Source organism: Schistocerca americana, chromosome X (genome assembly GCF_021461395.2).
Source record: "Schistocerca americana isolate TAMUIC-IGC-003095 chromosome X, iqSchAmer2.1, whole genome shotgun sequence".
NCBI classification, from domain to species: Eukaryota; Metazoa; Arthropoda; class Insecta; order Orthoptera; family Acrididae; genus Schistocerca; species Schistocerca americana.
The window spans coordinates 439,739,570-439,756,293 of NC_060130.1; the positions used below are offsets into that span (position 1 = coordinate 439,739,570).

The window sequence follows — 16,724 nt, forward strand, 5'->3', positions numbered from 1 at the left end:
GCAAGATTTAGATCAGTAGTACTGTTATCAAATTAACTTGAACATCAAGTACTGTTATCAAATTGACTTGAACATCAGCCACAGCAAAGCAGTAAACGAGCAGGAATCTCAAGAGCTTGTACTACAGTTTAATGCAACATTTGCATGTTGGACATACTGCTATAGCGGTCTGTGACACCTGATGTGTGGTGCACTTATGATGCAATGAATGGCCTCCGCCATCAAAGTGCTAATTAAATGGGGAAAGCTTCAATTAGGTATCTGCAAACTGATATGTATGGATTCGAATTTAACTTATTTAGGCCACACTATATTTATGTATTGCAGAATGGAGTCATGAACAATTACATTTTGTAGTTATGGTTTCTTACGGTACGGCTAATACAACACAACATTAATTTTCAGGCTGGTGTGTCAAATAGGCAGCTGCAGGACCGTGAAACAAGAGAGTTCATCTATGACTTCATCAGTCGCCATGGTGGCATGGATGCAGTTAAAGAGGAGTTAGTGACACCACCTGCAGCAATTCCAACACCACCACCAGCAGCTGTGCCACCACCTGTTCCTGCACGAACACCAGTAGCTCCAGTACAACCTCAAGTACGATCTGCGCCACCACCACCCCCATCACGATCGACACCATTGCCACCTCCACCTCCACCACAACAGTTGAGAGGAGTTACACCAGCACCTGTACGGACAACAGGTACTATATTTATACTGGCTTAGCCTCGTAATTTGTTGTGAAAATTCTATTTATAGCATGTAAAGATAAAGTTGTCACTAACCTGGAGGAGGATTCTTTGAATGCCACAGTGTTTTATTATGCACAGTCCTTTTGGAAGTCACATGCCCCTGCATTCTTTTGAATTTTGAAGTGGCCGGCCCAGCCAATTATAGGGGGGACATCCAGCTTAACATGGCCTCCAAACCACAGTGCATCATTGCATTTTCCACATTGTCAAACCATTGCTGGATGTGAAAGAAGTTGTGAAAGGAAAAAACCCTAGGACTGACTGGGGATCAAACTGTGGACCTTCGCCTTTGTAGTCTGGTTCTTGCTTACTGAGCCACCAAGCCTCACTTCCAGGACAGGACATGGCATTTGGGGCAAATATATAAGAATTAACTTTTTTTGCCCTGTTGGATCAGTGTGTTTAAACAACAGTGCATATTTGACTTTGATGCATACTGTAGGTCAAGAGAAAAGATCTTGAGGTTTAAATCATTGTGTTATGTTGCAGACCCTGGGTACAGTTTCTGAGCTGCTTTATGACAATGTTAGTGCTGCTAGATAGATACAAATCATAGCTTTAATTAGTATGTTCTTGATACGTCAGTTAGCCAAACTCCTATTTTTTTTGGTTACGTTTGAGGAACTTTTATGTCGATGGTAGGCAGTGAAAACTGCATAACTCCATTTTGCTAAATTTTACAGGTGAAGCAAAAACAGATTCTTAAAAATATATAAAGTGATACAGGTAAAGTTGTTACACTTGTAGCAATATAATAGATGCCTAGTTATTGACAGATTAGAGGAATCCATGTACTTTCAAATCTCTCTTTGATAACTACAGGAAATGAGGGTTTTCACAGACAGATGGAGGTAAGAGAATTTCATTGCCACCATCGATATGTGCTGATGTATGCTCTATAAAGTACTATGTCCCATAAATCATGTTGTTCTTGCTATAACATATATATTTTCATTGTGAAGCAGCTTTTATCAGTGACATTTAGAGACCATAATACTTTATTTCACAAAATGTTGGTTGGTTGGTTGGTTAGTTAGTTAGTTCCATGTTACATGTTTGTACAATAGATCACAATGGTGTGCAGTGTATCATTTTACATTCACAAGGCAAATTAATGTATATACATTCTGAAAAGGTTGTGGTTAGTGAAAGGGGATGTTAGTAAGACAGATATATTTGTTTGAAACTGTCTCTGTACAAGATAAATATGGCAATAACACTTTGGAGGACACCCCATGTTGTCTACTTGAAATGGCTAAGAAAAAATAACTGATTTTGATATACTTAAGTTATTGATGTGAACAACTTATTATTCTTAAGGTCAAAATCAGCAAGTGTGAAAAGACTTCTCATTTTTCTAAACAATTCCTTGATTGAGCAAACTCTAAAGTTTTCGTGCAACCAGTCATACCTAATTAACTGCCATACTGCAACTCTGTCTTCAGTTTAATTTCAAGTCTCTCTGTAGTGCCAGCATTTGGTTTCCTGTTAGCTGTTCCTTTCATCTGTAACTCCACAAGCACTCAAAATACTCGTTTACAAGACAGTACTAGATACGTGGCATACCTGACGGGTTGGAGCAAAGTAATCCACTTCCATTATAAAAGAATTTCAGACATGATTCTGTGTCATATGTATGTGGGGGGGAAAAAAATATTGTCAATACATGAGAGGACAGCATGTCTCAAATGAGCCAAAGATTGTGTTATAAGGGGTGAAAATACTGACAACTTTAAACAAAAACACAAGGCTCTTGTTCTGTAGTCTCTCATTTTCTCATAAATTGTAGTCACCTGCCTGTTATGAGACTTTTTGAGCTACCCTATTTTACCATCTTCTGTTTCTGATTATGTAAAAAAAAAAAAAAAACACCTATTGTATTGTTTCTAGAAGCTTGAGGCATTTTTACAGATATTTGACATTTGTGCTGTATAATGTAGTCTTTGGCTGGGTATGATAACATCTCCATTGCTGATAAAACAAAGAGTAAGTCTGTTGGCACTAAAGTTAAACCACAATTAAAGAATAATTGCAGTTAATGCTAGTAATCTTCAGCTCTGGAGTTTCCAGAGAGCTGCAAGTGACTGCTTCGCACATGGATCTCACATTGAGATTACCAGCTCAGCCATTTAACAGCCACTACTATGGCCAACTCTATAGACTTTTCCATTCACGTCTTTAGTTGTGTGCATTGATGCTGTTCCTTGTAGCATGAAGTTCAGCGAAGAACATCTTTAATCAAGCTACTCATCCATTTACCTGGATACATTTTCTTGCAGTTCTTTTCATTTTAATTTCAGTCATAATTATGCCTTCCACTCTAGTCTGTTCCTTGATTCATGTTTGTTTCCCTGTTCCTACTTCTAATTTTAATCCATTTTCACTTGTGAAGCAAATACTTCTGTACAAGAGAAGAAAAGAATTGGTTTGTCTGAACTTTTTCAGAAACTCCAGGGACCTGATGCAATAACATTTCTGACAGAATTGCAGGTTTTGCCATTTTTAGGTTTTTTCACAAAGGCAAGTTGTATGCCCACGTTATACAACTTGCCTTTTATTTTATTAGATAAGTTTTGATGATTACTCAAAGTAACAGGGAGAAAAATACAAAGCCAATTACTGAAAAGTCTAGCAGTATAATTTGTCTTAAGCACGTAGTTCAAATTTTTTATGGTTAAAAAAAAGTTTCACATGTAGTTCCTGAAGTCTGTTCAGCAGTATCTGAAGCACTCAGGGCTTTTGCTAAAGTGTAAGCAAATAATAGATGGTACATGACAACAGTGTGCCATCAGGGTGGCATCAAACTTACATGCTCACTGTGATTTCCTGTCAGAAAAGTCACAGTTCATAGTAATTGATGGAAAGTCATTGAGTAAAAAAGAATGATATCTGGTGTTCCCAAGAAAGTGTTGTATAGGTCCTCTGCTGTTTCTGATGTTCATAAATATTTAATCTGAGCAGCCCTCTTAGATCATGAGAAGAACCAATTGCAAAATTAGACACAATCTGTATCATGCAAAAATTGACAGTTGACCATAAATAATGAAGTGTGAGGTCATCCACATGAGTACTAAAAGAAATCCATTACATTTTGCTTACACAATAAATTGCATTAATCTAAAGGCTGTCAATTCAACTAAATACCTATGGCTTATGAACAACTTAAATTGGAACAATTACATATATAACATTGTGGGTAAGGGAACCAAAGACTGTACTTCATTGGCAGAACACTTAGAAGATCCTACAAGTCCACTAAAGATACTGCCTACACTATACTTGCCTGTACTCTGCTAGAGTATTGCTGTGTGGTACGGGATCCTTACCAGCTGGATTGATGGAGAGTATTGAAAAAGTTCAAAGGTGGACAGCTTGTTTTGAACTGTCGCAAATAGCTGAGTGAGTGTCTCACATATGATACTTGAGTTGGGGTGGCAGTCATTAGAACAAAGGCTTTTTTGGTTGCAGATAGATCTTTTCATGAAATTTCAATTGCCATTTTCTCCTCTGAATGCATAAATATTCTGTTGATGCTTACATGCATAGGGAGAAATGATCATTGTAATAAGAGAAATCGAAGCTCGCACAAAAAGGTATAAAAGAAAGACTGCTCTGAGCAATATGCGACAGTGGAACTGCACAGTGTAGCACTGCGAAGCAGAGTTGATGAACAGGACAACTGCGATGCATTGTGTGGCATTGTCTAATTTTATTGTCACTGGGGCAGAACAGTAAGTGTCACAACACTGCACATCATTCAAATCATAACTCTTTTGAGATGCAAAATGAAAGTTTGTTTACCAAAATGGTGGTAGGCAGTTAAAAGTTCATTGTATGTATAAGTGAATATCCAGATTTGTATGACCTTTAAAATGAACATTATAGTAGTTGTTGCAAAAAAAGCAACATCTCAAAAGAAATTACCAAGGCAATGACAGTAAACATAATTTATGAATACCTACAATTTACAATTTTTTAAAGTTGTGAAATAGATGATTAGTTCTTTATTTTTTTGTAGCTACATGCTTGTTATTAAATTTTTTTTCTACTTATTTTCTCTTCAATGATATCCCCTGTTTACTTTGTCTTTTGCTAGACCAAACTGCCTTGGGGGGAATTGAAATAATCTTTGAATCCATTCTGTATCTGGATAGCACTATTTATGAAATTGCTTCCTATATGAGGAAGGTTCATAATTATATCTCTTTAGTTTCTTCATCGTCAAGCAACACAGTATCATATCTGTGTGAGACACAAGTGGCAAGGATCATTTTCTCTGTGTGTTCCAGACTGAAACAGATCTTGTGATAGTAAATCGTAAAGTAATGACTGCAACTGTGTACTTCTTTCTGTTGGTCATGTAATGGTGTACGAGGATAAGGTCTCATCAAGTAAGTTATTAATGGAAGAACTTTGTTTCCAACAATCATATGAGGCAGCTGAACTCTCGTGCCTGGTAATTCTTTTGGGCTTGGTGTATTCAAGGTATTTGTCTTCAGTTTTGTTCCTAAATCTGACCATGAAAAGATCCCCATATCGCTATTCTTTCCAAGGTCGCCAGTCTTCACATATATAAATTTATAGCCTTCTTCCTCACATAACAAAGAAATTATCATCACATCAATATCACTTTTGTCCATTTTGCTTGGAGGTTGCCAAATGACTTACATACAAAATTTGCTGCGTAATACATACAAAATTTGCAATTCAAATGCAGTATACCAAATAGTGCCATGTCATGCCATGCCATTCTGCTACAGCGCAGTTCCTGCTCAGTGTGTTCTTACCTTAGGTGTTTGTTTTTCCTTCACACTGTTTGATAGGGGAGCCATAGAGAAATAGTGTGAAAGTGGTTCGATGAACCCTCTGCCAGGCACTTATGCGTGAATGGAGAATAGTCAGGTGGATGTAGATAAAATGCTAAGCACAATAAGTGCAACCCCATGCAGTTCCATACATTGTTGGACACCCACCAAGTCTTATAATGGGCTGTATTGTTAAAAACCCCGATTGGCCCATACGAAAAGTTGGGTTATTACATGGAGAATAAGATTACAAAACATTTCAGGTATGTGATTGTCAGATACATATTGAATTCTGCAGAAAATAATAGTGGTGAATACTGGTTAAGTCTATCAATTCATGGACAACTAGAAATGTTCTTTAACTTCTGATGCATTAGGAAACAAGTGAAATAAATGCTTCTTACTTCGTGTTTCAGAGGCAGCGTCACCATGTCCCCCACAGGCACCTCCAGCCCCGCCTCCACCTCCACCACCCCCAATGTTTGAGTCAGCACCATTGCCACCACCAGTACCAACTGTGCCAGCACCCCCTGTTTCAACTGGATCAGATCAACGAGCAGCTCTTATGGATGCAATCCGCTCAGGAAAGACACTTAAGGCAAGTTTGATAGCTTTTTTATCTGCTTATTAGTGGGAACAAGTTATTTCAGTGTTACATTAGGAATATCGACACATAATTGTACTCACTTTGTTTAGTGGGATATTTGTGTGAAATTTATCTTAATTTTTTTCTGTACAGTAATTACCTGTTTTCAAAGTACCAAAATTTTTCATATATAATTTCAAAATAGTTCAAGTAATCAGTTTAAAATGGTGAATAACAGCCCTTATTTTATAAGCAAGATGTGTAGCAATTGTAGGACATTTGACCAGCATTTGAGAGGATTTCAGTGCAAATCCCCATCCAGTCATCCACATTGAGGTTTTTTATGGTTTTCCTCAAACCTCCTAAGATGTGTGTGTCAAGAGAGGCAAAGTGGCTGAGGCCACAGAGTTGCTCTGGGCACCAACTGTGCAAATGGAAAACCTGCAACAAGATCATGCACCCCACACAAACGAAGCTGATTCTGATGTCATTTCTGCAGCCCAACAGGACCCTGTACACATTTAATGAGCAGACTAAGACTTTGGTGATAGTGCCCCATTCCCAGCACCTTTGATCGCCAAAAACACTAAAAAAAAAAAAAAAGAGCAAATTATGCACATTAAACTAAGAGCGCTGTGGGGATGGGCCACTGGCTGCAGAGAATGCAGCAGCTAAAGCATTGTCCTATTCGGCCTTCCTGTAACAGTTCCACCAGAGGTTTTCTGATGCATGATTGAGAAAGGTAGGACGAGAGAAAGAACACTAAAGCTTGATCTTGTCTGTGGAAAGACTGTAACTTGTTCATCTGTTGCTTGAAAGTTCTGATGAAGCGTTCTGCTTCACCATTGGATGGAGGTAGAACAGTGCTGTCGTAATGTGCTTGAGCAGATTGACGTCAATCTTGATAGTCCTAACTGTTGTGGTGAAGTGCACAGGCACCATGAATGGAAATGTGCTGAAGGTGTGTACCACGATGAGCCAACAGGATTGCCAGTAGGGATATTCAAAGTCAATATGCAAATGTTTCCAAGGGGCACTGGGCTTGGGCGAATTGAAAAATTTTTGTGTAGGAGCAGTGTAGTGCTTCACACACGCTAGACATTGTGAAGTTAATTGTTCTCTTTGCGTGTCCATACTGGCTCAAATGCAGTGGCGCCCGAAGAGCTGCTTAGTGTGTACAATGCCCCAGTAACTGGCCACACACGAGTGGATTTTAGTGACAGGCCATGGATATTTCTGGAGGATTCTTGAAAACCTGCAACCCCCCACACCCCCATATTCAGACCATTACCTACAGTTCTGGGAACTGGTTATCCAGCCTGACAGTGGATACACACGTGCAGATTTCTGCACACGCCTGATTCAGGAAGTCCAAGAGCTTCCGGCAAGCTGGTGGCTGATGTGCTACTGTGGCAGAACAGTGCACTAATGTCAGCTATACTACAATCACTCTCCCACCATTTCAAAGAAACTATTCAGCTAAAAAAAATTGTTTTTAATTTAGTTATAGCTTTATATGTCAACTTCATGATGAAGTGCATATCATTTTGATAATGGTCATAGTTCCATTGAGATTTCCCATGTAAGTAACACGTTGTCTGAAATTTGAATGCATTGTAATAAAAATAGGGGTTGCTATGAATTTGTGTTTGGTGCATATTAGACCATATATTGTTGTGTGTGAAATTTAGCTGACATACCTAATTCCAATCTCAAGAAAATGGGTTGTATATAGCACATTCACTTTCCCGCTCACGCATGCACGAGAATGGAATATTCACTATGTTTCTCAAATATCATAAATGATTCAGGATATCGAAATAAGAGCAGGTAGATTTTCCATATCATAAACGCGTGGACCTTTTTATCTACCGTGATAGATATGTGAGTAACTGTAGACTTTGGCAATGGAATGGTGTAACTTTTTAATAGTCGTCTATAGCTGGTGAAATGTGAATTACTGTGGATTTGCAGCAAGACAAATGAAGGAGTTACGTGCTAATTTTTATACCGAGAATGTGGTTCTTCATAAGTTTTTGACCTGATTTGTCCTCAATTCCTCATTTAACAAACCATTGTTTCAGGATTCTTTTGCATTTGCAACTGCATTAGTATGTTAGCAAGGTGACATGTAAACTCTGCTTCGTTTTGACAAAAGAAGCAACTTTTAACATGGCAACAAGAGAAATACAGGTGATACTCAAAATTCGTCACTGAGGAATGAGTGATTGTTAGGTGACAGCAAGTTTTAATTGCTATAAGTATAGTGGAGGCGATGGACCAATGACCACATCAAGAAACTTATACAGTTTTACCACGATGTACCTTGTCTGTGAAACAAAACACATTTGGTGACAAAAATTCGCATTTTGTTGTAGTTTCAAAGACAGATTTAAAATACCTTCAATAATGTCAGAAATAATCTCAGAAAGGTGTAGGTCTCTTGGAAGAAACATTAAAGTGGGGATGAGTTGTATAAACCAACACTGTAGTGAGCACCAATAAAATGTTTCTTGTACTACACTCAGGTGGCAAAAGTCATGGGATACCTCCTAATACTGTGTTGGACCTTCTTTTGCCTGATGTAGTGCAGCAACTCAATGTGGAACGAACTCAACATATCGTTGGAAGTACTCTGCAGAAATATTGAGCCATATTGCCTCTATAGCTGTCTATAACTGTGAAAGTGTTGCAGTTGCAAGATTTTGTGCATGAAGTGATGTCTCAATTATGTCCCATAAATGTTCTATGGAATTCGTGCTTGGCGATCTGGGCGACGAAATCATTCAGTTGAATTTCTCAGTATGTTCTTCAAACCAATCACGAATTATTGTGACCCGGTGACATAGCACATTGTCATCCGTAGAAATTCCATCATTGTTTGAGAACATGAAGGCCATGAATGACTGCAAATGGTCTCCAAGTAGCCAAACATAACCATTTCCATTGGTTTAGTTGGACCAGAGGACCCAGTCCATTCCATGTAAACGCAGCCCACACTATTATGGAGCCACCACCAGCTTGCACAGTGCCTTGGAGACAACTTGGATTAATGGTTTTGTGGGGTCTGCACCACACTCGAACTCTACCAACTAAAATTGGGATTTATCTGACCAGGCTATGGTTTCCTAGTCATCTAGGGTCCAACCGATATGGTCATCAGCTCAGGAGAGGAGCTGCAGGTGATGTGCTGTTAGCAAAGGCACTTGCATCTGTTGTCTGCTGCCCTAGCCCATTAATGCTGGATTTTACTGCATTGTCATAACAAATATGTTCATTGTATGTCCCATATCAGTTTCTGTGGTTATTTCAGGCAGTGTTAGAACTGACAACTCTGTGAAATACTGCTGCTCTTGGTCATTAAGTGAAGGCTGTCAGCCACTGTGTTGTCTGTGGTGAGAGGTAATACCTGAACGTTGGTATTCTCAGCACACTCTTGTCACTGTGAGTCTTGGAATATTGAATTCCCTAACAATTTCCGAAGTGGAACATCCCATGCGTCTAGCTCCAACTAACATTCCACATTCAAGGCCAATTAATTCGCATTGTGTGGCCATAATAATGTCAGAAACCTTTTCACATGAATTGCCTGAGTACAGATGACATTCTGCCAGTGCACTGCCCTTTTATACCTTGGGTGTGATACTAGTGCTATCTGTATAATTGTGTTATGTCCATTATTTTACAGTTATTATGCATTACAGTACTTGACAAATGCTCAAGAATGCCCTCTTCCTAGCATAGTGAATCTCCATGATTCTCAGAGAAATGCCCATGATTCTGAATCAGATCTGGAATGTTGCCGTTTGGCAATTTTTTTTTTTTTTTACCCATTTTCTTTAATTTTTCTTTCAAGTTATACATGAACACACAGCATACAAATAGCCACTGCTGCCACAGTTTGCTTCATAGCATATTCCATATTTTCTCTTTAAGATAAAAAGTGCGAAAATGTACTGCAGTAAATAAAATGCCTATAAAACACTGCTCTGTACAACATAGTTGTGCAGTTGCAACTCCTGAAATTAATCACAAGTAGCCTGTGACCTGTTGAGCATGCACCACAGTCCTAGGTCCACACATGAATCATGAAAATCCACCAATTTGCCCCCACAAGCAGCACAGGTGGTGCCTGCACGTTAGTGGGAAACAACAGGCCTCAGATCAGCATACCAGAAGCTTGCCTGTGGGTCTGGCCTGTCACCCACCTAATGGACTTGATGAAGGAGGTGAAGAACTTCCTTCTGAAGAAAACGTGGCACAGTGAGATGGAACTGGTCATTGGCTGCGTGTAAGAGGATGACACCCTGTTGGACCGATGAGCTGTGCTGAAGTGCGGAATAACATTGTATGACTGGATCACTAATCTGCTTAATGGTATGTAGCCAACCGATTTGGAGGTACTGCAACAGAATCTTGAGACTGGGGCCCACAGCCATTGCCTGAGTTATCCATTGGTATTTGATAGGCAAACCATCAAGTGTTCCATTGTTCTGGACATCAATGTGAAAGCAAGAATCAGCTGTGGTGTAAATGCTGAATCAGTGCTGACTGGTAGGTGAGAAAGGGTGCACGCATTCAAGTGCCTAATCGTTGGCCTGTACACAGTTTCACAGTGGGAAATGGAGAGTCACAGAAACCGATCCTGCGCTGTGGGACTAGCTTTGAAGGGCTGAACAATGAGGTGAGAGGCTTGGGGTCCGTCACCAAGTAGAATTTCCTGCCATATAAGTATTAGTGGAATTTGGTCACCCCATATACTATAGCAAGAGTTTCCGTACACTGCGCTTTGTTTGAGAGTTTAGATGCAAAGGCAGTTGGCCTGTGTGAGAGAAAAACTCCAATCCCATAAGAGGGACTGTGTCAGATGCCAGCATGACCTGCTTGGTGGGATCAAAATGAACCAAATAGTGATCGCTCAATAAAGCATCTTTCAGTTTCTGAAATGTGATTTGACATTCCATAATCCACTCAAACAGGACATTCTTTTGTCGAAGTTGATGCAGTGGAGCTGCAATCTGCATAGTGTTTGGAATGAATGAAATGTAATAAGTTAGTTCACCCAAGACAGCCTGGAGTTCAGTGATGTTCCAAGCAGCTGATAGATCCCTGGTGGCAGTTAAGTGGGACTGCAAAGGGTGGAAATCCTGACTGTTGATGACATATCCTAAATGTGGTGTCACTGCCAGACACCACACTTGCTAGGTGGTAGCTTTAAATCGGCCGCGGTCCATTAGTACATGTCGGACCCACGTGTCGCCACTGTGTGATCGCAGACCGAGCGCCACCACAAGGCAGGTCTAGAGATACGGAATAGCACTCGCCCCAGTTGTACGGACGACGTAGCTAGCGACTACACTGACGAAGCCTCGCCCCTTTGCCGAGCAGATAGTTAGAATAGCCTTCAGCTGAGTCAATGGCTACGACCTAGCAAGGCGCCATTAGTAACATTGCATGTATCTAAAGAGTCTCACTTGTATCGCCACAATCTCCAGCTGTACCAAAAGGATGGATTAAAGTTAAGTATTCCAGAAGCTACGTACTTTTCTTTATAGCTTTCATTACGTATCCTGTTTCAGACCTCACGCACCCTGCTTTGGCTTAGCGCGTGCCTTTCGGCTTCCTCTCATTGTGTCTAGGCTGTCTTGTCTAGACATAACACAAAATATTCAATCTCAGTCTGAAAGGAGGTGCAGTTGTCTTGGACACTTTAATCCAGCACTTGAGAGCGCTTGAAACAATTTCTTGAGATTGAGCCACAGATAGGCACAAAAAAAGACGTCACAAATAAAGCTTGCAGCCAGTAAACCCTTCATCAAAAATAGATGACAGACATGCACACACACACGCGCGCGCGCGCACACACACACACACACACACACACACACACACACACACACACACACACACACACACGACTGCAGTCTCAGGCAACTAAGACCACAGGCGGCTTGATTTCAGTTGCCTGAAATTGCAGTCGTGTGTGTGTGTGTGTGGGGGGGGGGGGGTCTATTTTTGATGAAGGTCTTACTGGCCGAAAGGTTTATTGGTGACAGTTTTTTTTGTTGTGCTTATCTGCGACTCGGTCTCTTCACTCTTTGGTGAGTAGCAACTTTCCTTTTCATAATATTGTTAGATCGATTCTGGATTTTCCATTGTGTGATTTCCTGAGACTGTAAAGATGTTCATTTGGAGTACGATCCAAAACTACAGTGTCACACAAATAGCTCAAACGAGAAGGAACTGTAGCAGTCGACTGTGACAAGTAACATTAAAAAATTGCAGGTGCAGATACACTGCGGAAGGGCAACCAGAGAAATGAAAAACTCCTTGTTGTGACTGTTCATCTAAGGGAAGCTGCAAATAAGCACTGCAAAGATCAGTCTTGGAAGAGAATTAGCCTGCACCAAGTTTGTCCATGAGTTCCTCAGACTGTGGCAAAGAAAAAGTGTCACAGTCTGTGGATTTACCGTTGCAGTGAAATCTGCACATAGGTGTAATTATTGTGAAGGTTTCTTTATCATCAATGGGGATGTCCACTGATGGGCCGCTACAGGAGAAATCATATCATTGTCCTGCCAAGATAATAGTTTCTGTGACACTTGCTTTCTGATAGTGTGAGGGATGGGCCATGGTTGGCAAATCTATGGTTGTGCGTTGTCTTTCATAGTAACATCAGCCTCAAAATTATTAGCTTTCCCTAGGCTACCTTGGAAAAGTCACTAAATTCAGCTCGAAGTTCAGCTACCCTGTATAAATGCACAGAGGAGTTCACAGAACATATTCTTGAATGTGCAGACCAAACAGATCTAAAGAGGCCCTACCAAAAATATTTTCACTTTCTCGTGATCACAAAACTGTGAATTAAACTGTCTTAGTATTGTAACAAAACGTGGCAGGTAGACTGTACAAATACCTAGTACAGGAATGTCATGTCCACCATAACTAGAAAGCTCAAACAACTTATGTAGTTTGGGCTTGCCTAATAGTTCATATGAGGCACTGAGAGAACAAGTGGACTAACCCTGGGGAAGTCAATATGGAGGAAACAGGCCTAATAATAAGGGCTCACAAAGAATGTTTTTCCGTGATGTATTGCAGCCTTTTAACATGTATACTATGTAACTGTGGTTTTATTGAACAATATTCTGACATAGATACATTACAAACATTAATTATATAGTAGAATATTAGTAGTTTTGTTGTGGCTTAGTCCGTTTTCACTCTGAGTAGTTGAACATTCTCAATGACAGGTCCGTTAGTATGCTGATTATTCATGCTGTTCATTGCACAAAGTCCATCATAGATTGCATGTGACAATATTATACATTATTATTATACATTGTACAGATTACATGTAACATTATACATTGGGTTCTATAATTTTAACAACTATGTTGCATTTCAAAATCATCCACATGCAATGTTTCTACAGCATTTGAAGACACTTTTAAATTTTTGTAGAAATCATGATGAAGTGGTGGTACATATGGAAGCAAACTGAGCAGATCCTTCTTTTTTGCTTCTGTTATTGCATGTCCATTAGGATAAAGCAATTCGAGATTGCTGATGCATGTGGATGTTTGTTTGGCCACATCAATGTCCTGAAATGGCTCTTGGCTTTGGTTCGAGTATTTATACCATATTTTGAATCCGCTGGTTGCTTCAAACTGCAGCCACTGTATGTTCGACCATTGTACTTTACAATTGTCAGAAGACATTTTTCGATTTAGGATGTTTCTTATGATGTTTCTTTAGAGTAAATATTCCTCATTCATATTGATTACCTTGAACCAATTCCTTTTTTGGCACTACCACATCATTCCAGTGTTCAGGAAGGTAAATGTTAGGAAAATACTTTTTATGTTTCTGAACCAAGCCAAAATCCTGGGCTGGTATGAGTGTCCACTAACTAAAAATTTATGAAATTTTTTGTTTTTAAAATTCAGTCTTAATCACACCACGTATGTTACAAGAACATAGGTGACTGGTTTCTGTCATATCACATGACCATCATCAGACCTATGGCATCCTTCGAAGATGGCAGGTGGAGCACTCTTCTCAGTTGCTGTGATGTCAACTGACATCAGTTTAATCACTGTTCCAAAAATGTTTGTTAAAATTGTTAAAAATTTATGGTATGTTTCCTTCACAGAGAACTCTGAGCTGCTTAAATGTATTGGCACAGTACATTAACTTTTATGTTTCTATTCTGGCCTCTACACTGATCAGAGTACATAATTAGTTTTTCAGCCCTGACAAAATTGCATATGAAATACAGCGAACAAGAATCAATTTCTTGTGGCCCCCTCGACTCAATGTATTCATTACACAGAAACATGTATGCATCATCATTGTGCATACTGTGGATGCCAAAGCAATATGTCCACAACTGATGTTTGTAATAGCAAACTCCAGTTGAGATGACTGGTGTAGGCAAAGTTTTCATCAAATCAAATGTTATCACTGTAACATTACCATCTGATTTGCTAAGCAAAGTATCACTCTGTAAACCTGCCTGTGCATACTCAGCTTTTTGCTGATGGAATTCACGTTCTGCAATTAACTCCCATCTCTCCTTATCATTATTGGCAGCTGTTATTTTTACCTGCAAAACATTGCATGTTTGACAAGTCAGGCACGGGTGGATGAAATGACAAATTGCAGTACTCGTAAAAAATTTTGTGGAAAATAAAATGAGATAAACTCATTGAACACTCGTTCCTGCCGTTCTTCATTGACGTTTTTGTGGCTCTCATACCACACGAACACTCGCTGATTGTCCGCAGTTGCTTTCGAGGTACAACGTTACCCTTACGGTTGGCATGCTCTTGACCTGGAGCTCTCAGTTCTTTCCTAGCATTACAAAGCCATTAATCTTTGTTTCTAAGGCACTTCTTTCCTCAGCTCTGTTTCACGGCTTCATCGTTTGTCTTTGGTACATCCTCTGGGGAAGTTGTTGCTGCAGCCGTGCTCACTCTCGCTTCTCCCGGCGCTTCCCCATCTGACGCAAACATCTCTGTAATAAAAATATCCGTCCCTCAACGTAATATTAACTACATGACAGTAATGGTCAACATGGGCATTGGTATCCACAGGTGAAGCAATTGCACAACACAACTCGGCGGACGCTAGAACGTCGTACACATAACATTAAAAGTGATCATTACTCTCTTACACAATATAGCAATAAATAAAGTATTGTTTGTATTTCATTGTGTTTTCGTATGGAAAACAACTTGCATTTTGTGAACAGTCACTGTTCGTGATACCTCTGGAGTCTTTGAATATGAGCAAGTTAGTGTACATTCGACAGTGTTATCCACAAACAAAAGAAAGGAACACGACAACTAAACTTGCAATTGCTCCTCCACACTTTTCGCAGGGGCCTCCATGCTGAACAACTGACATACACTTCCACTTGCTCACTGGCCCAATACGTTGCTCCACGCTTGAATACACAAATTCTTCGTTCGCTCGCATCACACGCAGCGACAGTGGATGGAGAGCACAGAGTGCAAATTGACTATGATGCATAGCCCACTCCTGCTCTCAATGGTATTTATCGACAGTTGAGTGCAACAGCAATGTGTATGTTGCTAAATGAGACAAACCTTCAGATAAATGAACAGATCAACAGGCAATGCGTAATAATCGTATACTGTTATCACATCATGTCAGTACCTCAAATGCACAAAAAGTGTGGCTTGGTCCGCTTGTGCTCACAGTGCCTCATATATGCTTCTATCCAACAACAAAGTCACAGACACACCAGTGCCTAATTGAATGCTTATTTTGTGTTTGGCAATGTGCAAAGTGACAAACGATTCCTTAGTCTGACACTGGATGGAAGAAGTGTGTGGCTTCTTCACTGATGCACTTGACGTGTACTGATCAACACTAGAATCACTATTTGGCCTTAAAAATATTGCATTGATATCCATTGACTGAGATATGGGAGAATGTACAGAGTGCTTGTTGGACTTGCATTTCTGCAGGCAAGCAGATTAAACCTCAGTGTGCTCGCAACAGTGGTAAAACTTAGCATACGACAAGGGCATTCCTGATGATAATGTGCTGTGAAACATTGAGGACAGAATTTAACTCCACTATGCTGCTGCACAGTACAATGGTTTTGTTTATATCCTGCTGTGGCTGAGACTTTGATTGCCACAGTGCACGAACTACAGGCACAACTGGCGTACCATTTCTCTGTACTGCACAAGTAGGAGCAGAGTCAAAGTCTACCGCTGCATTATCATAAGAGCCCTGATGCTCCACTAGTTCCAAAACTTCTTTCGAGCTAGGCTCAGGATACTTCAGAATCTGTGTATGTGAGAATCTGACACATTTTGAGTAATGGTGTCCCTAATAATGGCATCTCTACAGTAGTGTACACACTCACACTTGATTTGACAATGATGTGTAAGTCCTTGAAATCTGCTACCCACTGCTTATGTGTCTGATTGGGTTGCATAAAGCAGCTGTCGCGTTAATCTGCTCATCGTAATACTTATCGAGTGGAGCAATGAGACCATCATAAGGAACACTTTCAGGGCGGGTACTGGGGACCAGTTT

General features: G+C 40.0%; 1 protein-coding gene across 1 annotated transcript in view; it reads left to right on the top strand.

The window, feature by feature from the left end:
• The window catches only part of LOC124555208 (neural Wiskott-Aldrich syndrome protein-like), a 95,670-nt gene that overhangs the window by 38,573 nt on the left and 40,373 nt on the right, over positions 1 to 16,724 (top strand). The window contains exons 7-8 of the mRNA XM_047129058.1: positions 406 to 706; positions 5,977 to 6,158. Coding sequence (XP_046985014.1) covers positions 406 to 706; positions 5,977 to 6,158 — 483 coding nt within the window. The remainder of the gene's footprint in view (positions 1 to 405; positions 707 to 5,976; positions 6,159 to 16,724) is intronic.